At 37.9% G+C, this 25,316-nt stretch overlaps 2 protein-coding genes across 2 annotated transcripts in view; one reads left to right on the forward strand and one right to left on the reverse strand.

Annotated features, from left to right (window-relative positions):
- LOC122790335 (zinc finger protein 239-like) overlaps positions 1 to 25,316 on the forward strand; it is a 1,358,627-nt gene that overhangs the window by 203,852 nt on the left and 1,129,459 nt on the right. The gene's annotated exons all lie outside the window — the stretch shown is intronic.
- Positions 21,132 to 25,316, reverse strand: part of LOC122790334 (myosin-6-like) — a 353,888-nt gene continuing 349,703 nt past the window's right edge. Inside the window, 2 exon segments of the mRNA XM_044057853.1 lie at positions 21,132 to 21,273; positions 22,150 to 22,284. Of these exon segments, the coding sequence (XP_043913788.1) occupies positions 21,253 to 21,273; positions 22,150 to 22,284 (156 nt within the window). The 3' untranslated portion in view covers positions 21,132 to 21,252.

Genomic DNA, 25,316 nt, shown 5'->3' on the forward strand with positions numbered 1-25,316 from the left:
GATATACTTTTCTGAGGTGCAAGCCAAAACCAGTCATCTGTGGCTGACCAAGTTTGCAGATGAATGCAAGCTAGGCGCTGTCTTAAATTCCCCTAGTGATGTGAACATCCTCCAAGAGGGCCTTACCCAAACTAATGACTGGTACCAGAAGCATGGCCTCAAACTGAATGCCAATAAATGTATCATTGTCCTCTTTGGGAAAATGTCATTTCCACTAATTATCACATAAACAATGTACTAAGCATGAAATCAGTCGTGAGGGACTTGGGTACCCAAGTTGATAGCAACCTGACTTTTGACCACCATGTTGCCTCTGTTGTACAGAAGGCTTTCTACATGGACCACCTCATAAATAAGGGTATTTCATCCAGGAACAAGGAGGTCATAACATCCCTGTACTCCTCCCTTATCAGACCCATTATCAAGTACAATGCCCCCTTCGGCATGTACCTTGCCAAGCACATGCAGCAGATGGAGAGACCACAGAGGTTCCTGACCAGGAAAATCCAGGATATCAAACACCTATTCTATACAGGTAGGCTAATAGCCCTGTCCCTCTCCTCAGTCTTATACAGACTGCTCAAAGGTGACCTGTGTCTATCATACAAGGCCATTTTAGACCCAGCATTGATGGAGTTGCTGCATGTCCATAAGACAAACTCCACTCATGCAACCTGCATGCAAGGTCTTAACCTGGTCTGTGACAGGAATAGAATCTGTTGGTGGGATAGATTTTTGTCCCAAAGTCTCCCCTGTCTATGGAATAGATTCCCTCGACATGTCAAGCAGAGTACCTCTCTAGCCCTCTTTAAGAGGAACCTGGATGACTGGATGGGAAACAGAAAATATACCCCTGGGATCCCACCTGTGTGCCTGTTGGACAGGGGGAATCAGGTGCTGAATTTGAGGGAACATGGCAAAATTCTTAGCTAGGCTTACAAGGTCCTACTGGCCAATAGCATAGTATCATCCTATGAACCTATGAAACTAAACCTGCTTTTGTTGTTTGCTGATGACTGTCCATTGGTAGGGAAGCACAAATGAATCTGCCTAATTTTGCATGTAGTCCGCCAATCCAAATTTGTATCAGGAATCACTTGTAATAAAAAAAAAATTACATTGGTCAGGTTAGAGTGGTTAGGGGGAAGGAAATGTAAGAGACCAAGTGCTTTCATATAGGAGGTCCCACTGGCTAGGTTCTTGTGTGTAGAGGCAGAAAATACTTGGGAAAATACAATAAGTAGGAGTATAGTACACTTAAAGAATAACATTCTAAGAGACCAAATTAAGTTCTTTTATAGGTTCTCTACAATAGTGGGGGAAATTTGAACCCTCAAACAATGCTAATTCCCTATATATTATCAGAAATATCCCCTTCGTCCAGTCATCTTGGATCAATGGAGTACCAGCTAATAATATTTGATTCTATTCTTTCAAAGGAGGTTAAAAGGATATCACTGATTTGGCTATATACACCTATAGACAACATAGGGGCTGTCTAATATACAGTTGTATGCTTTGGCCAGTAACATTTCACAATATGTAAGGTTAACTTCATCTGCTCACTCATCCTGCAGAAAACACTAATCAAAGTTAGTAGCAAGCAAATGAATGGAAGAATATGGGCAAGAGATCTGTTCTTGAGGAGGAAAGGAATGTGATATGGGGGCTTGATCTGAAAAAGAGAATTTAGTCAAAAACAAGAATTAGTACACTCTCAGTTGAAAATGTACATGGAGTAGAAAAAGCTTATGACTGGATGAACTAGTCCCATCAAGAAGAAAGGAAGTTGGTGGAGGTACCAGTGCTACTGTACATGTAAAAGGTGCACCTGATGACTCTATAGTTAATGCAGATTAATACGCAGCCTTAGATAATTAAAAAGTTACTTAGATCAGATATCCCCACAGCACCCTGTGGCAGGTAAAAAGCTTTGGTCCAAGCTAAGGAGGGCTTAGTGTATAAAACATTATGGGCACACAGTAGGCTTATCATCCAAAGGGTATTCATAATTTGAGTTGGCTTAGGGTAGGCCTCCATAATGGATGAGTTGTGGGGAAAAGTATGGCTACAAGCAAGAAATATAAAAAATGGACAAAACTTTGGATTACACAAATGCATATTCTTCACAGCTGGTGTTTAACATTAGACAAGTTATCCAGGCAAGGTAGAAAGGAAAATAGTTTATTTTGGAGACAGCAGCAAGCAAAATGAATGCAATACACATTCTGGAATGGAACCAAAATGAGTGCAATATGCTTTCTTGGACTGCCCTTGAGCACAGACTAGATGGTCCCAAGCCATAAGCATGTGGAATGCTATTTTTAACTGAAAGTCTTAAGTTCACAAATGAATCTTGTCCGTTCGGTATTGGAAATCAAATTGATTTTTGGAATCATGTGCAGCTTAGAGCATGGTTATTGTCAATAGTTACAACTGTGCTGCCCAAGGAATGCAAAAGTAAGGCTTTCTGCTCATGCCTGAATGGACAGAATATATTGCAGTCATTATAAGAATTATTTCCTGTCTCAAAACAGAAAACTATAAATAAACAGAAGAAATACAAACGTTTGAAAGGTGTTTAAATTTCAAAGATTCTTGAATTGAAAGTATATTAAATAATTGTAATAGTAACACCACTCATTGATAATATGTTAGGGAAATTAACTTGTATATGTCTATATCATTTATATGGTCTGTAGTTGTTTGCCTTTTCTTTGTTTCCACTTGTTGAAAACCAATAAAAAATATAAAAGATCATTCATATAAATAACAGATTTTCTGTCAAAACCTCTCTTGTCATATTATTCCCAAAGCAGTCAGGTCCCTTGGAATCATGACAAAAATCCTTGTTCAGTATAAGAATCAGGGACACTGAAAAGTTATCCCTCTCCTTACAAAAGATAATGATATTACTTCAGGTTCTTTTTAGTTCCAAGAAATCGGAAAGTTAGAGATCTATTCTAGAGTTGCTTAACTTAGACAAGCAACTCCGCATAAACAATTCAGGATGGTGACCTTATTAACTATTTTATTTTTGTTTGCCTGAGTGGGCTGGAGTGAACATCTTTCATCAAAGGGATACTTGCTAATCTATTCTTTTTATTCAGGCATAAGAACACTCTTATTTCAAGTCTAAAACCATTATTTTAGTGTGTGATATTCCCATATGACATAGCAATAGCTCCATGACACTTTTCTGAGTTCCTAGCCCCAGTTGCAACAACATTCATTTGCACTAGACACGCACATATATATATATATATATATATATATATATATATATATATATATATATATATATATATATATATAAAATATGTTTGTAGAAAACATGAGCATTGGAATTGGTACATGTTTATAGCTACAAATGATGGGATGTTAGTGCGGTGATTGTTAGCTGGGTTAGTTTAGAGGATGCCAGGTTGAGTGAAGGAATGGTGGTGGTGCTAGAGTAGAAATGGGATGGGATGGGAACTATGGATAGAGAAGTAGAGTCCCAGTGGAGATATAGTAGTGAGGCAGAATATATTACTAGAGTGTGTTTTTTTTTGGGGGGGGGGGGGTTGATTAGCTTGTTATTTGGATATTAGTGGCTCTCTGTCTTAGGTTTTTGAGGTTGGCTTAAGGTGATTACCTCACAGACAGAAGACACAGGGTTTGATTCTTGCCTTTGTAGGAAATTGCCTAGGCTTAAAATGTCTCACAAGGGCAGATAGACTAGTACTTACCTATGAACCTATTAATGTTGTATAATTGGTTATGTCATAGAGGTAATATGAGAGTGAGTGCCACAACTGAAAAAAACATGTTATGTGGAGGACAGCATGTTTCTAAGTTTATTAGGTAATTGGATATTAATAATTTGTTGGTGAAGTTGGTATGTGGTGTCTTTGATTTTTAGTCTATGGTTGAGGGGGTGGTATTTCATTGTAGTGAGTTTTCTAGATGAGGCATAGGCACAAGAAGTAGTTTAAAATTTGATGACATTATTTCAGTAAATGGTTTCTCAGCTCAGGCTTGCAGTCATAGTGTATCTAGAGGTATTGTCATATATACCATTTTATACATGTTTAAAGTTGCTAAAAATGATTTAGGGAGACAGTGGAAGTGTCAATGAAATGTCATCTAGATGGAAGTATTTACTGATCTTGGAGACCACCTTTGCATCACAGAGCACATAAGGTAACCACAACACACACACACACAGCGCAGACCATCTTAAATAAATTGATTTATGCTGCGGCTGCTAAGAGAACAATAAAGAGACCAGCTGGCATAATGATTACGTTTTAGACTCCCATGCACAAGGTTCAATCCTGACCTCTGGCCAATGCCTGTTTGGAGTTTACATGTTCTCCATGTGTCTGTGTGAGTTGTACCCACCTTTGAAAAACATGTTTCTATCTCAAACTCACCAATGAATGGAAATGTGGGCAGTAGCACAGACTCTACATGGTGTCCTATGGTAGAAGACGTGTATAGACAAACCACTTTGGGCATCTACTGTGGTGTGCATTATCTTCAAGACAGGAGAACACAGATCACAGACTGTATGTCGTGGCAGGGTGAGCCAATCAGTGATGTAAAATATGTCTCTTAAGTGATTCGATCAAGTTGTCTAATGTCAACAAATAGGCATGGCCAGCTGGCACTAAGTGGGTTGTGGACCTGGCTACTCCAACCCATGCCAGGGAACCATGTTAATGATGGGAGGAGTGTATATGCTGTTATTGGCCAGTGTGTGCCTATCATGAGACCAGCAACCCTGGGTCAATGTTACTGGCTGGCCGGTGTCCAGTTGCCCAGCATGGTTTACCTGGGATAACTCTATTGAGCGAAAGCTGGATGCAGAATCCATCAGTCTGCTAAACATGAACACTTAGTGTAGGTTCACTAACAGGACAAAGCTTGGAAGTGGATGACATGATGGTATGATGACATCCTGTGTATTCAAGAGACATGATGGAAGGGTAGTGCAGCAAAGTCACTTGGCTTGGGATCCAGAGTCTACTACTCGGGAGGAGGACAGGTTGGAAATGGTGTCAGAATTGTGGTGAGAGACAGGCTTCAGAAGGCAGTGAGGAATATCATCAGAAATAGTGACAGACTCATGGCAATCGGACTCCAGCCTAATGATAGGGCAGTATTCATAATCTCAGCCTGTGCCCCACAGCAGGGTTGTGATAGTGAAATGAGTGCATTCAGACAGCAGTTGCAGGACCTGCTTCCTAAAGGACAACATGAATGGGTGACTTAAATGCACATATCAGGACAGACAGAACAGGATATGAGGACCTTTCTAGGTCCACATGGGTGGGACAACAGGAATAAAGAAGGAGAGGCCATTCTAGGCCTCTGTCTGACAAATGGCTTGATAGTAGCCAACACATGGTTCAGAAAAACAGACAGTCACAAGATTACATACGTGTACTATTTTGTACACCTTATTTTTCAGCTTCTTTGGCATCCTTCTGTCACACACTACCCCTGACATTCTGTGCCAGTTGGATGCAGCCCCTCTGATTCTAACTTTGACCTCCTTATTCAGACTTTCCTTCTCAACCATTCAGCCCAGATAACTGTAGCTGTTAACCTCTTCCACTAGTTTCCCTTCTATCTCAGTTCTCATCTTCTTCTGATTTTCCCCATTTGCTACTATTACAGCTGTCTTGTCTGTATTCATTTTCATCCCATGTATCTTCAACTTTGCATTGCTTTTGCCTATCATTTATTGAAGTTTTTTTTTCAGAGTCTACTTGTAATCCCACATCATTTTCATACAGCAGCTTTGTTGATCTGTTGTCGTCCAACCTGTTTGCTAATGTAGTCTGTCACCAGTATGAGCAATAGGTGGCTCAGACCCACAGGGAACCCCTCAGTGAGTCTGAACACTGTTTATACTTGTGTTATTGTGTCCTTGTATAAAGTTTTCATTGATTCTACCAATGTTATTTGGACTTTGAACCATCACAAGACTGCCCAAATCAGCTTTCTTGGCACGTTGTTGTATACTTTCTCCATACCTATGAATGTCAGTTTGGACTCTTTCCTCATCCCTATAGCTTCTTCTCATCTATCTGATTCCCTGCAAAGATCAGCTGCATCCTTATCTGATATGAACTCAGACTGCTCTTCTCCCATCTTACAGTCTACCAGTCTGTATATTCATTTATCAGTCACCCTCTCCAGAACTTTCATGCAGTGTGACAGGAGTTTGATGCTTCTATACAGACCACAGTTGTGAATGTCCCCTTTTTGTACACTGGTACTAGAATATTTATTCTCTAGTCATAGGGGATACAACTTTCTATCTCTATACTGCTCTAAGTACCATTTGGAGCCATTTAGTCTGTAACTCACCACACACTTTTATCGCATCTGTCATGACTTCATCTGAGCCTGCTGCTTTCCCTGACTTAATTTTCCTTAGTGCTGTTCTTACTTCTCCTAGGGTGGGCTATCACAACCAGAACCCTGCTGTGGGGCATAGTGCTATGAGTAGTGCCCTATTCTTACATTGATATGAGATTTTCACTGATTCTGATGACATCGTTGCATTGTCTTCTGAAGCCTCACTCATTGCAGTTCTCCACTAATTCTAGTCTGTCCTCCTCATGAATAGTAGACTTTGGATCTAAAGCCAAATAGCATTGCTATACTGCCCTTCAACCTTGTCTCCTAGATACAGAGGATATCAAGCCTCCTCCATACTATTATTTCATCCACTTCCAAGCTACAGCCTGTCAGCGAATCTGTACTGAGTGCAGCAATTCTTGGCACATGTTTGGCAAGTTGATTGGTTTTATGTCCAGCTCTTACTCAACAAGAGCTAACTAAGGTAACCCAAGCTGGGCCACTCGATTCTGGCTGGCCAGCAGCTTACTCTCTCACAATACACTGACCAGTAGGGGCACACAGACCCCTTCGTGCGTTAGCATGTGTCTCTGGTGTAGGTTGGAGTAAGCTATGTCTTCAACTCAGCTATCACTTTTTAAATACCTGTGCCCATTTTTATAGACATTAACCAATGTGACCAAATCACCTAGAGCCAATTTTTACACCACAGAGTGGCTGGTCCTGACACAGTGCACAGTTTGTGATCCATGTTCTCCTATCTAGAGGATACTGTCCACCACAATTTATGAGCAGTTAGTCTGTACAACTGTTCCCCTGATGGGCACCATCTAGAGTCTGTACTGCTGCCCACAACTCCATTCTAGGGTGATTTTGAGGTGGAAACATCCAGTGTGTTTTGGGAGGTAGGAGGAACCACACAAAGACACAGGGAGAACATACAAACTCTACACAGGCATTGGCCAAAGGTTAGGATTGAACCATGTACCTTCTGCATGTAAGGTGAAGACCTTAACCATTATGCCAACAGTCTCCAATGAAAGTGCATTTAGTCATGGTGATGTTTTAGTTATAAATGACTCTCCTGTCAGGCATATAGACAGTGCACACACCATGCAGGATAAGAATAGGTTGACAACCATCTTTCTGGAGTCAGGATTCTGGTCATAACAAGGGGTCTTCAAACCCTCTAGCCTGACAAATATGACCATGACTATGACCTCAGAGTGGCTTATGTTGAGGTGAATATCCTTAGGAGCTTTACCCAGAGAAACATTTAGAAAGATATGATTGAGCTTGCTATGCATGTATCTGAGGCAGGAAAGACACTGGTCTTGAGTGGTATTCTCCCATAATCCAGAATTATATCAAGATTTAAAGACACAATTGGGTTTAATAATGGACTGTCTAGTGGTGTCATCCTAGGGGGAGACAGTACATGTCAGCTTGGAATGAGATTGCTAGTAAGTCTTTCTCCTTTGTCAGAGATTGTCTGTACTTCTGTTACTAAGGTTTTCACATTCTGTTAAAAGCCTTTGCTGCCCCCATAATACCTTTTTAGGTAGAGTCCATCTGCTGGACATTCCAGCACACTAAATTCTAATTTGAGAGACACTAAAGTGTCTCTGCTTGGTGCCAGAAGTCCTGAAAATGCTGGAACTCAAGATCTCCTGCAACTTGAATACATTCATATGTGTGTAGCTACAGTGACATGATTTTAAAGCAAAAAAGAGCACTCCCTCCATTTCTGGGTTTAGTAACTATCATTCTTCAGACCTACTAGCAGATGTGGAGTGGTATCAGTATTTGTCAAGGACACCATCACTTTATGTCCGATCCTTGAAATACTAAATTTAAACTCTCAGCTGTCCAAACCACCCTAAGCAAGATTAATTACCACTTCTTAGCTAGATATAGAATACTCTGTATGTCCCCTTTTGAGACCATACCCCTTATGTCTCTTCCTGAGACCACTAGCTATCTTAACACCTCATCTGAAATCCCAGAAAAAAATGCACGAGATGGACCATGGAAAACTCCTTTTAATGAATAAAAGCAAATAAAAGACCAGTATACAGTCCAAATACACAGTGTTTCATGTTGAGCACTTTCATCAATGAATTGACTTCATCAGAACAAACTGAACCTCACCCCTAAAACTATTTCATCCTCTTTATACACGCAAGTAAAATATTAAAACATTTTCCATGTAAAATACATGATTATTTGTATTTTTACTTACGTGTATAAAGAGGGTGAAATAGTAAGGAAAGTGTTTATTTGATAGAGACAATGTTTTTTTTTTTGGGGGGGGGTTAATGTTGTTGTGTGTCTTTCGGCTTTTCCCGGTTAGGGGTCACCACAGCGGAACGCTGGTCCGCTAATGATTGGCAGTAGATTTTTACGTGTCGAGTTGCCGGCCCTGATGTACAACCTTCAATGACGGTACGCCCATTCATGCATGTCTCCATACAGAAGACGCTCTAGCTGAGAATCTAACAGGATTTTTGGGTTTAATATTATGCAAAAAAAAAATTTAAATCAATGTACTGATTTTACTAAGTGTTTGTTCATTATGGTTGAATAGGTTCATGTTTCTTTAAAAAGTGGATGTGAGCTGAGAATTCCTTAGGAATACTGATTGCTTGTTAAGAAAGAGTATTTAAATGTTTTAGGGGTGAGGTTCAGTTTGTTCTGATGAAGTCAATTCATTGATGAAAGCGCTCAACATGAAACACTGTGTATTTGGACTGTATACTGGTCTTTTATTTGCTTTTATTCATTACAGGGAGTTTTCCATGGTCCTTTTGGTACATTGTTTCTGTGGTTTTGGTCTGTTGAGCACCAGCACACCTTCATTTGGTTTTCATCTGAAATCCTCATAAAACTCAATGTCTTTCTCCTGGGAGACTTCAACTATCCATCAATAAGGTGGCTACCAGTGGTTGGCATGCCAGTGCTTTTTTGACGTTATAAATATTAACTGCCTGGTACAGATAATTAACCATCCTATTGGGCACCAATTGCCTTGTGCTTGCCCTCACCAATATGCCCACTTCTTGTACACTGTCATGTGTCTTATGCTTGCTTGTTAAATCAGACCATAAATCAGCTACCTTTTCCTTTAAAATTGAATGCACTTACTCTGCAAATGCCTCTGCATTTAGGGGCTTCTCAATAATAAACCTTCTTTAGTTACTTGATAACGTAAATAAACTCCACTGTGATTGTCCTTTGATGGACCCATTCCAAAATCTGGTTCCTATGGCTCTGACTTCTACTTCAACGTAACAGTTCCTATCTACAGCAAATACAACAATTTTAAAATAAACCTCTATAGTGGAACACCTGTGTAAATAAATTATATTACAAGAGGAAGGAATTACTTAATCCTAATAAGAAATCTCATTCTACCTACTTTAAGAGCACTTAAGCAAACTAATAAAGAACATAAGGGAACCATTAGGAAGCTCAAAGCTGAATATTGACTTAAAAATCATGATTAAACCAATAGAACTACTATTTTTTTCTTTGATTATGTGTGAATATAAAGAACTAACACCTCACAATATTCAGAGCTAGTCCACCATAATACTGCCCTCTCTGACCAAAGGAAATAGCTAATATCCTAGCTGACATATTTAGTGTAAATTTTACTCCACCCACAGTTATAGATATTCCACTGATTCTGAAGTCCAAGTCACCCTTTTAATTTTTTATGGAACAAGTCTCTCAGTCCTCTCAAAAGCTAAGAATCCGAAAAACAACAGGATAAGCAGTGCCCATCAAGCCAAGATTCTCCTAGGAAGTAGAGGTAAAATAAGTCCAAGTCCAGCAGTCATACAACACAATAAACAAAGTTTATTAAGCGCTTTCATCTTGGTTAATACCGAGACTTCATCAGAATAAAAACCACACAAAATACTCAAACTTAAATATGTTAAACCAATTAATCACTTACTTAATCAACTAAATAATTAAAAATTTTAAAACAACATTCACATTTTATACAAAATTCATCTGGGCAATGCCCTATACTTTAAAACTGGAGCTATAGACAAAGTTTCATGAAGACCAGGAACATGATATGAATTAAGCAAAAATTGACATTTCAGTTCACATAATTCAATATCCAGCTGCCACCAACCCCCTTGTAAATATCTGTGTACTACTACTAAAATCCCAAACCTAAACATTTTGAAATCTACACATTTCATAGAATGTCTATACAAGGCATTTTGTAATTTTTTTGTGTAATTGCAGGATCCAGGCGACCATGGGCAAGGTGATCGATTGAATGGGTCGGATAGTTCAGAACTATTCAGAGGTAATGAATCTGACTCAGAAGTGAGTTTAACCCAACTTTTAGCTCTTTTAACTCAACAAAACAAAAATATGGCCTATCTGATGCAGAGACTACAAGATCTGTCATCCTCTGCATCAGCAACAACCGTTTGATGATGAATGCACGCAATCAGGGGGATTTTTCATTTCCAGCCACTAGTAATGTGACCATTACTAGTCTAACTAGAAAACAAACTGTTGAGCACCCAAATCCCAAAACTAACTTTCACAAATGGATTAAAAAAGACTTTAAATTGTTTGGGACTGAAAAGTGAGAATAAGCCGACAAAAGAACGGCCAAGGACATTTAATAAAAAATTGTCAGATTTAGAACAGAAGCTCACTAAGGTGAGGAATTTACAATTCCTATTTAAATGAGTGCCTGAAGCGTAAGCAAGTGCCTAAAGGCTTACGGTTTTACAAATTCCCTACAGGCAATTTAAAAGAAAATGACAAAAAAGGATTAGTGGACATGTTTGATCGTTTTGGCTTGGAACGTGTGCATTTTATTGTTGGTTTAAATAACACATGTATTAATGAAATATTTGATGAGGTGTTTGTTTTGAACAATGAAATTACTGATGATTTATTGTTTTAGTTGAACATTGATAAATATGATAATATGCAGCAAAATAAAGGTACAGGTACTCCACGACAATCGAAGCCAACCAGTCTGACGAAAAAAATCCTTTAAGAACAATGGAACAGTAAGCGCTTTCGCGTCTACAATGGACGCTTCATCAGACTTGAATAAAAACTTAAAAAGCAGTTTCATTAAAATACTCTAAAGCATAGTCACATGGACCAATAGCTGTTTGATCACAATTATAATGGTATCTCACCTGTGAGGTGTATGTGATTATACATTGCATAAAAACCTTGCAAATTCAATGAACTTAGCTAAAAAGTAGCTAAAAAATGTACTTAGCTAAAAATACATTAAAAGCAACATGAAAGTAATAATATAAATAAATAATCTTAAAAATCAATTGTGTTTAAGGGCACGATCTCTAAGGAAAGGTTTAATAGTAACTCTTTCATTGAGGCTATGCCCAACATCTGCTTGCAGTCTAATGATCCATTTGTTCTCTTCCTTTTCAGTGAAATTTCCTATGTTCCCTAGTCTCATGGAGGTATGAATCAACTCCAGTGCTAAGAACTCAAAACTGTGTTTAGTGCCTTTCAATAGAACATGCCTCGCTAACGCATTAGTTTCATTTACTTTGTTAATGGCATATAAATGCTCCCTGATTCTCTCCGTAAGGGTCCTATTAGTCTTCCCTACATAGAACATAGTGCATGTTTGGCATACCGCTAGGTATACCAGGTTTCAAGTCCTGCAATCTGCATAGTGGTTGAACTCATAAACCTTCTTAGTGTCCGGATGTTCAAAGCTAACACTCTTCGAAATAAAAGAACAGTGATTGCAATTACGACATGGGAAAGTACCTTTCCTAACTGATTTAGGTCTGCTGTCCTTCTTACTCTCATAGCACAGCATGTCTTTCAAGCTTCTACTCTTCTTATAAGAGAAGCTGGGTTGAGTGCCCAAGATGGTTGTCAGCCTCTCATCTAATAATAAGATCCCCCAATTCTTCTTGATGACATCTGTGATCTTCCTATTCCTATCAGTGTAAGTAATAACCATCCTTTTCTTATTTGTGGGAGTTCCAACCACTTCCAGATCTGTATTAGGGCTCTTGTGTATATAGGGTTTAGCCTTCCCTTCATGTTCAACAAATTCTAGATTTAATAAATCTCTGAAAGGCAGTTAGCTTAGTACTAATCTATGAACCTATAATTGTGATCAAACAGCTATTGGTCCATGTGACTATGCTTTAGAGTATTTTAATGAAACTGCTTTTTAAGTTTTTATTCAAGTCTGATGAAGCGTCCATTGTAGACGCGAAAGCGCTTACTGTTCGATTGTTCTTAATAAAGGATTTTTTCGTAAGACTGGTTGGCTTCAATTGTCGTGGAGTACCTGTACCTTTATTTTTCTGTTCACTTGTTTGGTCATACAGGTACCTTACCCCAGGAGGTATCATTTTATTTTTGTTAAATATGATAATATGCTTAATCATATTGCGAGATAAGTGGGCTTACATATAGACAGGAAAAGAAAAAAACTAAATAGAGACAATGATGAATATAAGAAAGGCCAGGCCTTACCCTATGCCTAAAGTATATAACCATTTTGTTGGTACATCAGATAACTACATGAGAGTATGTGGAAGGTAGGGGGAAAGTTTCAGAGACCGAGACTAATGGTAGGCTTGACACAGTACAAACTAATGAACAGGAATTTCCTGACCAAGCACCCCCATAGGAGATCAGAAAGGATAGTGAACCGTAACCGACAAAGAAATGATAATACAGATAACTGCAATAATTCTTTTAATTTCACCCCAGCACCTCAGGGTGCTTGGAACCACCCCAGCGGACAGCAATGGGGGAGGTACTGGAATTGATTTCTCATACAGAGTGTTTAGTGAAGAGAAGGGTAACTAATAATAATAATAATTTAAAAGGAAATATTAGGGTGTTAAATGAAGGGACAACATTGAGTTTGCCGGTTTTAATATTTTCTAACTACACTCATTTGGAAATTAACCAGGTACATTTCTCTCTTTTTAATAAAAGTCTTAAATTTATACCTAGTTCTGTATTAGTCTACCAGAAACAATGATGGAGATTAAGTTGTTTTCTAGAAATCTGGGGCCACAATCTTTGTTTTATAACAACAGAGGGGATTTAGAGAGGTAATAAATAAAAGTGAAGTTTTTAAACTTAAAATTATGTTTAATCCTCCTACTGCCCCCCATTGTTGCTACTTATGAAAATTTGTGTTTGAGGGATACACATTCTGTTCTTAGTTCATACAAGAGGAAATATTTCAATCTTAATAGACAGGAGATGGCACTACTAAAAGAAATTAGATTAGATGACTATTAGGGTAATGAAACCCGATAAAGGGGGTGGGATGGTATTGGTGGAGAATAATGAGTAGAGTGCAAAAATTATGGACATTTTGTACGACACCAGCAAGTATATGGAAACTTCATATAACGAAGTTATGATTGCCCATAGGAAGGTACAACTTTTTTTGGAGGATTCTCTCCTTCAGGGAATTATTTCAGAAGAATTATATGAGTTTCTTAAAACTGAGCACCCCACCATCCCACAAGCTTTTGGAATACCTAAGGTCCAAAAGGACATAATAAATCCACCCTACAGAGTGATTATTGCATCTAAAGGTAGTTCCACCTATTCCTTAGGTGTTTTTATAGATAGACTTTTCAAATTGATTGTGTTGAAGATCAATTATATTTTGAAAGACTCATGGGATTACCTGTCTAGATTAAGGAAAGATTTATTTTCTTCAGAAGTGTCATTTACTACAATGGATGTAGTTGACCTTTTCACTAGCATTCCTCACAAGGAGGGACTTGAATTATTTTGGAGGTTATGTTAGACTTAACAGATTTGAATAGTGCCATGATAAGTTTTGCTTTAAGTGTTATGGAAATGATTTTGGACAACGATTGTTTATGTTTGAAGGTAGCTATTTCAAGCAGATAAAGGGTGTTTCAATGGGGGCCAGTTGTGCCCCCATTTATCCAAACATGGTTATGTATGCATGGGAACGTAAATATGTTTTTCCATCTGAATATAAGGAATGATGGAGTTTGTACCTTTGTTTTTTAGATTATATTTTTATTCTTTGGAGAGAACCTATTTCAGTTTATACAGATTTTGCTATTTATTTAAATGAACTTCATTCATTTCTAACCTTCACCAGTAAAAGTTCTAACACTAGTATAGACTTTTTGGATGTAAGGTTAAGCAAAGACATGGTCGAAGGGACGTTTTGTTCTACCATTTTTAGAAAGGAGACGTTTTCTAACTCGTACTTGAACTTCACTAGCTAACATCCTTTCAAAACAAGCAAAAAACTTTTTAAAGGTCAGCTAGTGAAGGCCACTAGACTGTGCTCAGATTGGAAACTTCTGAGGAAAGAAGTTTTATTTATTATTGATTTATTTCTTGAGAGAGGTTACCCCAGAGACCTTATTACTAAGGTCAGTAAAGAGGTAGTATCAGCTTGGGGTACGCAATTCAAACCTATCTTGGGTGTATGCATTATTTTTGCAGGGGTTCATAAGGATTCCATGAATGAGCAATTTACAAGTAGAATGGTGGTTCCATTTGGTAAAGGCTCTAAAGAGGTTAAAGAGATAATGCAAAAATACTGGATTATTTTTAGAAATAACCCTGAATTGTTAAGAATTTTTGGGGAGGGGCTGAAATTTGTGAATAAAATGGGTAAAAATCTGAAGTATTTGTTCAACAATATTATCCTACACAATCTATCTGAAAAGGGAACAACAAAATGTGGATGTTGCTCATATTGTAAATACATTTTAGATGAAAACATTTTTTGTTTACCCGATAGGGCTCATTCAGTGGTTTTCAAACCAGGGAATTGCACAACAAGGGGTTTAGTTTACTTGGTTGTATGTGATTCATGTAAACACTTTTATGTAGGAAAAACAGAGAGACAGCTTAGTAAACGTATTTATGAACATGTTTATGCAATTACACAAAAAATGACAAAAATGCCTTGTATAGACATTCTATGAAATGTGTAGATTTCAAAAAGTTTAGGTTTGGGATTTTAGAAGTAATACATATTTACGAGGGGGTTGGTGGGAGCTGGATATTGAGTTATGTGAACTGAAATGGCAATTTTTGCTTAATTCATATCATGTTCCTGGTCTTAATGAAACTTTGTCTATAGCTTCAGTTTTAAAGTATAGGGCATTGACCAGATGAATTTTGTATAAAATGTGAATGTCTTTTTTAAAATTTTTAATTATTTAATTGAGTAAGTAAATGATTAATTGATTTAACATATTTAAGTTTGAGTATTTTGTGTGGTTTTTATTCTGATGAAGTCTCAGTATTAACCGAGACAAAAGCGCTTAATAAACTTTGTTTATTGTGTTGTATGACTGCTAGACTTGGACTTATTTTACCTCTACTTCCTAGGAGAATCTTGGCTTTATGGGCACTGCTTATCCTGTTGTTTTTAGATGTTTGTGATGCAGGGTTGAGATATCCTGCCTTTGTGGTTGCAAGTCTCTGAAAAGCTAAGAAAATTTCATTGATGGGTATGGTTAATATATCAGTTTGCCCGATTATCAGTATCATATATGGCCTATCTGGACACCTACTTAAAGCTCTACTTAAGCCTCTCCACTGGTTAGATTTCTGAAGCCCAGAAAGCAACCATTGTAATGTTGTTACACAACAGTGTTGTATTCACAAACATAACTATAAACCCATTATTCTGACTAGCCTCACATGTAAAGCTATGGAATATAGAATCACAAATCTCATTAATCTGGACATTGAAAATCTCTTAATCCTGGACTGTCATCAATTTGACTTTGTCTGAAGAAGGTCCTGACTCTTTACCACATTAATTTATTTGAAAAAAACATCGCCAAAGCAGTGGATAGTGGTTAACCAGTACATACAGCACAACTGGACCTGGCCAAGACTTTGATATTATTTCCCCATGCAGTCATTATTAACAGACTTATAATTCTGGATATAGATCCTTATGATGTGCTCTGAATAGCTAATTGATTGACTTACACAACCCATGTGGTTACAGTCACAGGTGCCATTTCTAAAAGCAAAAAAGTTATCAGTGTTACACTTCAGGTCTGATTGTTGGGCCGCTCCTATTGGCCATCTGTTTCTTCAGACCCACACTCCAGGCCTATGGTTATTCTAAGTTTGCAGACAGCTGGAAACTTGGTGATGTTATTTGATCTTCAACTGTTCCACCATAAACTAGACCATGTTAATTGGTGCAAAGACACTGGTTTGAAATTAAATGTGCAAAAATGTAGTGTGGTTCATTTTAGTAAATAAATTATTTTCCCATCCTGTACAAATGATGCACATCTCCAATCAAACCCTGTCATAATGGATGTAGACACTCTTGATAATTCCTTATCATTTGATGATCATGTCTTCATAGTAGTTCAGAAATCCTTCTATGTGGCTCATCTAATTTCCAAAAGCACTCTTGATCCTGCTGTATTTGCTTCCCCTTTACTTGTGTACATCAAACTCATTATTTAATATAATGCCTTTGGTATGTATTTGTCTAAACATATTTTTCAACCTGAGGGACCTCAGAGATTCTTAACTTAAAAAAAAAAAATCAGCATCTTCAAAAATCTTTAGTTATTGGGACACATTGGCAGGTCCTGCATCTTTACTTAGTTTTGTATTGACTGCTCCATAGGGCTGGATGCCAAGTCTTAATTGATGTGTAGATCTGATCCAATCTGACATCATATTCCTTTGCATAACAAATAGATCCTCAAATACCTGCTTAAAGGGACTAAACTTTAAGCATCAGATAAATAAGGCATATTGTCATGATAGATTCAAATCCCTAAGTATCTTCCACATCTGGAATAAAATTCCACTGTATTTTAAACAGAGTGGCACCTTTGCCATCTTCAAGGTAAACCCAGATAAGTGGATGAACCACCTCAAATTTTCCCCCGGCCAATCTTGCATTGCAGTCCTTGAGATTGGCGGGAACCTTTTGAATATGGGTTATTTGTTAGGCTTATAATACTGCCTAGTACTTACCTATGAACTTATTTCTAAAAATATGTTCTTTAACTTCTCAAAATTTTTAATAATTTTTGCCACATTTTGAATGTATGTGTTTTTGTACTCTTTTTCCCCTGCTGTCTGTCATTCATCAGACACTGCCCGGACAATCAAACTATTTGCTCCCCATCAACAAGATGAGGGCCAACCAGGAGAAGCCATCATTCAGACTACCATCAAGGGTGGTTTAAGAGTTCTTCCTGTGACTCTGCACTCCCCAGCAGATACTTAGTTCAGAGGGCAGAAAGGGTACACACAAAGGGTTGACCATGCTGGACACCTCTCACTTCCACAATTGACTTTACCACCAAGCAACCCCTCCCCTTCACTCAAACATGGGAAGTGGTTTGCTTAGTCTTCACCAGAGAAATCACACTTCCTGATATATTCCTTGAGTGCCTGCAGTCCTCCCCTCCTCACAGGAAAAGTTAATGGAAGATGCTCCTTGATTCATATACCTCCCTGCCTGACAGCTCCAGTGCTGGGTCTGCAGTTCAAACCACAGTCATCTGGGTAACAGTAAGGGTTTCATCCCTCTATGCCATGCAAACTGGAACATTCTGAATACATTTGAGATTAGGATATATCACATATTATTGGTTAAATCTATGCTGAATAGAATATGAAATGCTTACGATATTAAACCTACTATATGGCATCTAAGTCCATAACATTGTTGAAATGCATATTCCCTTGTACATTATGTATTACCCCTCATCGTTTTCTGATCTATACTGTCTGTTGCTTTGTAATTATCTTTTTGGAGCTTTTCCCCTAGACTCCACTGTAGATGTTATTCTGTAGTTTTTGCATTCCGGTAAACAATAATAAATGGGAGTCTGTGTTATGATGGTGTAGAATACTAGATATCAAATGAGGATTACCTGAAGAAGCTTTGTTCCCATTCAGAAGATTCTCTGAAATAAGTTTCCAGTATTTCCTTGCTTTTTCAAGAAATGCAAATGGTGGGTGAAGGCCACCACCAAGAATCGCAGCACGTTATACATGACCACTTTGCTTGCACAGACCCTAACAACAGAATAGCTGGATTTGGGCTATGGTGCTTATTTGGGGGATTAATAGCTCATGTGAGTGGCCTCCTTCTCAAATGTCATTGCATCAGTGTGTTAGCTGTCAGTTAGGTCATCAGGGCTTTGAAGAACTGCCTATTTCTAGGAGTGACTCAGGTAGTGACTGACAACATTAAAGTCATATGGAACATAAACATAGAAGCACAAAGTTATAGTGACCTCGTAGGCTGGCTATGCAGTTGTAGGATCTGGCATTGTTCATGAATCAATCATTGGCAGTGTTTCATCTACCAAGAAAGAGTAATGTTGTAAATGATGTTTTAAACTGTGCAGTACTTTCCGATTGTGAGTGACATTTTAGTCCTAAGGTTTTTCAGGATCTTATGGCTTTATGTAGATAAGCAGAAGTTGAACTTTTCATGCCTCAGAAGAATGCTGAGTTCCCCATATTCTACACGAGACACCAAGGCAGTGTAGCAAGGCCATGGGAGAGAAACTTGTTTTTATGTTTTCCACACTTCCTGAGATTCACAAGACCCTTCCAAAGCCAAAATAAAAAACATTAAATGATTGTGATTACTCCTTGTGCAGTTTTGGTTGCCCTTCTCAAGGTATGGTGTACCAGGTTTGTTAGCTTTCTTTCAAGGAAGCTCTTTTTCAAAAGAAAGGAAAGATATTTCATCCAGCACTTCAACACCATTGTCTCATATCTTGGAGGCTAAAAATTTTGAAGTTGACCAAGGGATAATTTTCTTCCCAGCCTCTGATAGTTATTTGTCTTTTGCTGAATGCTATTGATGTGAATATAATGATGTGACTCCTTTTCATTTTTTGTTAAAGCTTTAGCTTTTTTCTCTTTTACAGCTCTGTTTCTGTGACAGTGTGTAAATATTAGTACAATTTATGTCTCATCTTGAAGTCCAGATGTCCATAGTAGAGGGTTACCTCTCAAAGTCTTAGAGAAAGAAATCTGAACAAAGCCATAAATAAAAATGGGACAAAGGCCCAAACATAGGGAAAATTTTTAAATGTTCCTCTTACAAACTTAGAAAGTTGATGGAATAACAGGTTGTGCATTAGCATGGATTTTCTGAAGGGTATGAAGTCTGAAACTCAAATGTCTGTCATTATTTTCTAACTTCAGTATTTAATGATTTGTCACTTATTTGCCAGAAAGCCACAATTTTATGAAAAATGTACCAAAAATATGAGGTAAAAATCTGGACATTTTGCAAAAATCTGTGCAGTCGAGAGGTACTGTCGTTGCATCTTCATGCTCCTAAGATGATATTCTTCATGAATGGTATATTAATTTGTTTTTTGAATGAATGACAAAACCCCATTTTCAGATTAGTTCTCCTATTTGTTTGACGTTTATGATTAGCTAAATGGTCTTACTATTAGCCGCTAACTTGGGTAAGAGGGTTTAGGCTTGTGAGTCTTATAAGAATACAGCAGCTTTGGCTACCTGTCCTTTCTGTGTGCCTACGATTATGATGGTTGTTGCCTTAAATCAGAAGACCATCGTTCCTCATCTCATCTCATTTTTCATCCCCAGATTGAAGGTGTAAGACTTGGTATACTTTACAGAGCTGAGAAGACAACTGCTTAAATCCTCATAAATAAAAGGCGTAGAAGTTAGATCAGCTCTGTTATCTGCTTTACATCTAGTGAGGTCAGGACTAATAGAAGGCAAATAAACCATTTCTTAATGGATTGCTAGTTCTTTTAGGAGATCTACAATGATTTTAATGGAATGACCATTCAGGATCCCATCAGTTCTTGTCTCAAAAGATGAGGGGCACTGCCCATGCAGCTTTTTTCCAGGAAGTTTCAATTGCTACTGTTTGTGAAATAGTGACTTGATATAAGGCCCTCATCTGCCAAACATTATAAATTTCTCTGCATTTCTAAGACTTGGGTGGATTTGCTGTAGTGGTTGTCTAAGGGAGGTCAGTGATCACCTCTAACCAGTTTTTGGATGCATATCTTGGTATTCTACCAAAAAGGGTAGTGATCTATGAAGACACATATTGTTCATTCAGCCACATGCACCTGTAGTTTATTCATCTGTGATGTCGACAGCATGCACAGAATAAGAAGTAGTGTGCTGTTATCATCTTGTCTTCTGGCACTTCTTGATTCAGAATGCTGTCCACAGCCCAGTGAGGCTACATAATCTGTGAATTGGAGACAAGATACAGGGGCAGTAGGCAGTTACTAATATCACTGCATAACTGCTGTTATATGACTATGTTTTTTCTGATCACAGTATGAGGTATAATTACTTGTTTTGTTTATACTTATATTGCAGAACATAGGTCTGCCTTCACGCACAGCCCAGAAAGTTGCACTGCTGCTGTTACTGACATGGAAGTATTTTTACATATAACTCTGTAAGAACATTATGGAAATCCTTTTTAGACAAATATATATCATTGCTCATTATACCATATGATTCATTACTGCTAAAGATGCCAGAGTGCACTTGATATAAGGGATACCTCAATAAATATGGCATCAGTTTCATAGAACATTGCAGTGCATTTCAACATATGTTAGGTGATGTTCGCATACGTTTACTTCAGGTTCCATGTTACCTGTGTCACATTTATAGTCTGTCGTAATAAAATCCTGTAATGGCACTTGCATGACACCAAGTCTAATTTCAAAAAAGGAACCCGAACCAAAACATCTATTTAGAATAACTGTATTTATTACAGATTTACAGAATATACAATCTATTGCACTGCTCTGTTATACATTTACTTAGGTAATAACCATGCATATCCTGTAGTCTCCTCTTAATCTTCATTTATTCTTCTTCCAGCATTTTCTACAAGGAAAAGGAACCAAAAAAGGGTATACAGTACATTAGTTATAGTTTAGTGCCATAAGATATTGTAAAACAAATAAGATATAACTTATCGGGCAAATAACTGGTTTCATAGATAAAATGCCTACATATTAAAGCACTTTTTATTTTACGCTCTTTATCCTTTACTGTAAACATTATATTGCTAGAAAATGTCTGTTTCAGTATAATGATTCATTTCACTTTTATTTTTTCTTTAATTTGTACACAGCATGTGCTATTTCTCTGTTCTGTACATTTGTATCCAGTATTTATTTTTTCATGTGGCAATTACATGCAAAACATTTGCTGTCTATTCTGATTGCTTTGTACTTTGTAACTGCTTACTTTTGTACTGTCTTTGCCTTCTGGCTCAGGTCATGATTGAGAAGGTTCTTTGGATCAGACGCTTCAAAGTAACCTCAGTATCAACACTACTAGAACTAAGTAAGTGTATTTGTGCCCAGTAGCCAAACTGTCAGCCTCCATCAAGTGACAATGTTACTACAGCTCTTGGAAACTTCCTTCCTCTGCATGGCATCTCCTTTCTAGCCTTCTGGAACTGTAGATGCTAACATAATTCCTATCTTTGATGCCAGGTTTGGGAACAAAACCTCTACACCAGTGGACTAGCATAAAGAAAAACTTGCAAGCAGCAAAGTGCTGTGAGTTGCGTCCAGTCTTCTGTAATTTTTCTCAGCTCACTATCAGCAATTTGAGGAACATTAAATACAAAATGACTTATACCATTGGACTTACAAAGTTCAGTTTACCTGTTCAGTCATAATAGTTTAATTTTGTCAGCCTAGAATTTCTTCTCTAAAAATCATTTTACTTTTAAGGTAGTACACCACCAACCTTGCTGCCAGAGTCACGGGTCTTGGCACGTAGCTTATTGACTTGGGATTCTGCAATATCTGCTCTTTCCTGTGCCTCATCTAGTTCATGTTGCAGTTTTCGAAACTTAGCAAGGTTATTGTTGGCCAGCTCCTCCTGGAGTGTGACAAAAGGTAGAAATGACCATCATATTACTGATCTGCTCCGCAAAGCCATTTAGAATTCTGATTTTTTAAGTATTTGTATTTTAACAGACTATTACTGAAACTTGTGCAAATGATCAGTATGTGTCTTGGTGCATATGAATAAAGTTGAATTGTGAATGACATCAGCAATCTAGTAAAAATTAATTAAAACCGAATGATTTGTTCTCAGTGTAATTTATCATTATTTTAAACTACCAAATACCTTCATTAAAAGATGAGCTGTCTTTACAAAATACTTTTGAAATGTGCTATATATAGCCATTCCCTCACAAATACAGATTCCATTAGTCAATTACCCTATTAACCCATTCAAAATATAATTTGCTGTAGTCGTTAAACACAGTCATACAGCTATAGTATGGCATTTGTCTAAAATGGTCTATAAACTATGTACTAGATAATACAAAACAAACAACAAAAAACACTTAAAAAGAAGAAAATAGATGAAAAGAAACTGGGCCCGTACTCTCTCCACCCCAATGGATCCCTGCAGTCAGGTATCGTCTACCTGGCAAAGTTACCATAATTTGTAATTATTCACATTTTCCCTACAGTAAAACCTGCATTAAATGTGAATCCATGGACACATTTGAAGATCATTGATTATTTGCTTTGTTTGTTCATAAACAGTTTCTCTACATTTATTCGTGTGTGAAGAGGACAAAGTTTAAATTTGTTGATTTCAATTTTGTGACGCTGAACTCCCTGACTGCTTTTCCTATAGTTACTCCCAAGAGATTTGGTTTCTATTTTTGTATTGGAAGTAATTAAATGCATGTATTTTTCTCCTTGTGCATGTCACCATGGGCTTAGTGTATATATATATATATATATATATATATATATATATATATAAAAGTAAGGGGGTGGGGGTGCAAGGGACTTGCTTCCTTGCAGATAAATTTTTTGTAGATTTCATTGAGCAGAAGTTTCAATCAGTTTGTTACTTCTAGTAGATGTTTCAGTGAACTGAGACTCTGTGAAACATAGTGGAAGCTTCATTAACATTTCTGTCTCACTCAAAATTTGGGGTAGCTCACTCTTCATCAGAGGATTTTTGACTCCTCCACTTCTTGGTAATGGCCTAATAAAGAAAAGCAAAGCGGTGTGAGGTCACCATAGCAACAGACGTTTAAGTAGGATTACTGTTGGGAGTAGAAGTTGTTAAATACTGGAATCAGTCACAGACTGACATGTTCCTGACCAGCTTTGTAGCCACCTCTCTGTTTACATAAGGCTATAGACCAGCATCCCTGTTGGAGACAAATGCCTTGTGTCCTGAATAAAACTGGATGGTGACAAATGCCATCTTCTGACCTTTTTTGTCAGCAAATGCCACAGAGGTCATGTCTCATGTATGGAACTTTTTATCAACAAACAATTCAGGAAACACCCTTGTAGTCTCTCACCATGATGTCCTAAGCTGTAGTGCGAGAGACTGAAAAAGGGTTGTTTTGAGAGGGAAGGCAGGTGGGAGCTAATGCTGTAGCAGTGATCCCAGCTGAACATCTACTGTTAAAGTGAGTTCTCAAACAGCTAGTGATCCCAGCTGAACATCTACTGTTAAAGTGAGTTCTCAAACAGCTCTACTGCTCTGTTCGTCTTATGGATCACTGTTGCAGAAGAATTCATTAAATATAGGAGGAAGACAACCACAGCTCCCTCCAAATCCAGCAGGATTATTATATGTGAGAGTGCCCAAGGTGCTCTCTCAGAGAATACACTGGAAGACTGTTGCTATGACTCCTTCCTTACTTCTGCAGTGTATATCCAATTTATAGTGTTTGGCGAAGGTGCAGATTATTATTTTTTTTTGTTGCTCTCTTCCTGCAGCTGGCCATCAGCTGCCAGTAGCACCTGTCCTCATTCACTGGTTCTACCAGACCCACCCTTAGCCTTCCTTGGGCTCAACCCAACCCACGTCTGAAGTGGATAAAGAGATTGAGAACACTGGCTGCCAAGGAGCTCTGTGTGGCAAACATGTATAGAAAGACAAAATCTTCTCCCTCAGTCTCAAAGGAGAAATGTTTTTAGGACACACAACTCTTTCTTTAACCATAAAACACCAAATTTAGTAATCTCTTGCTAAATATGGGTTGCTACTGTGTTGTATACAGTAGATTATCACAAAGTAGATGGCTCACCATTTTGAGGTTTCACTGTACTCATGTATTCAGTGCAGAGAGACTGTAGGTGCATCTGCAGAATAAAAGTGCTAATTGTGGGACTCCTGCTCAGTAGAGATCTATTCCTTCCTCTTCACAGTTACTTTAGAGTGACTAATGCTCTGAGCCTTTTTCTACTTCGTGTTGCAATTAAAAAGGTAAACAAACTGCTAGCAGCTTTGCAGCAATTGCAACAACACAGAACAGAATGTATTCTATGTGTGTGCTTGTAAGTTAGCTGGTGCAGTGGTTAGTGTTGCTTCACAATGCTTGTCCTTTTGGTTCAGTTCCTGGGTGCAGTGCCTTTTGTGCAAAATCAGCATGTCCTCCCTGTGCCTAAGTGGGTTTTCATTGGTTGTTACAGGATCCTCTTATATTTAAAAAGACATGCTACTGGTGAAGGGATGATCCTCCACTACTGCTAATACGTGTGTGTGTATGTGTGTGTGTGTGTGCGCACATATGCCTGTGTGTTCTGAAATGAACTAGCATCCTGTCTAGGATTAGTTCCCTGACTTATGTCCAATGAGTAGCAGGGCAGGCATCAGATCTCCTGTGATGCTGTATGGAGTAAAGTAGATATCAGAAACTGAATGAATGACTTATACTTACTTTTTTGCATACAGTAAACTCTCAGTTAACCGGCAGCCATGGGGATTGGTAGAGGCCGGATAACTGTAGTTTCTGGTTGCTTGACAGTTACTATTAAAAATAGGCCTGACTAATACTGTACCCTACACTATTTGTTTGGTTTGATTTGTTCTCACGTTGGAGAGAGAGGGAATTTATTCCTATCTTCCTTTTTAAATCTCTAAAA

This window comes from Protopterus annectens, chromosome 16.part0, assembly GCF_019279795.1.
Source record: "Protopterus annectens isolate FY-2018-M chromosome 16.part0, PAN1.0, whole genome shotgun sequence".
Taxonomy (NCBI): Eukaryota; Metazoa; Chordata; order Ceratodontiformes; family Protopteridae; genus Protopterus; species Protopterus annectens.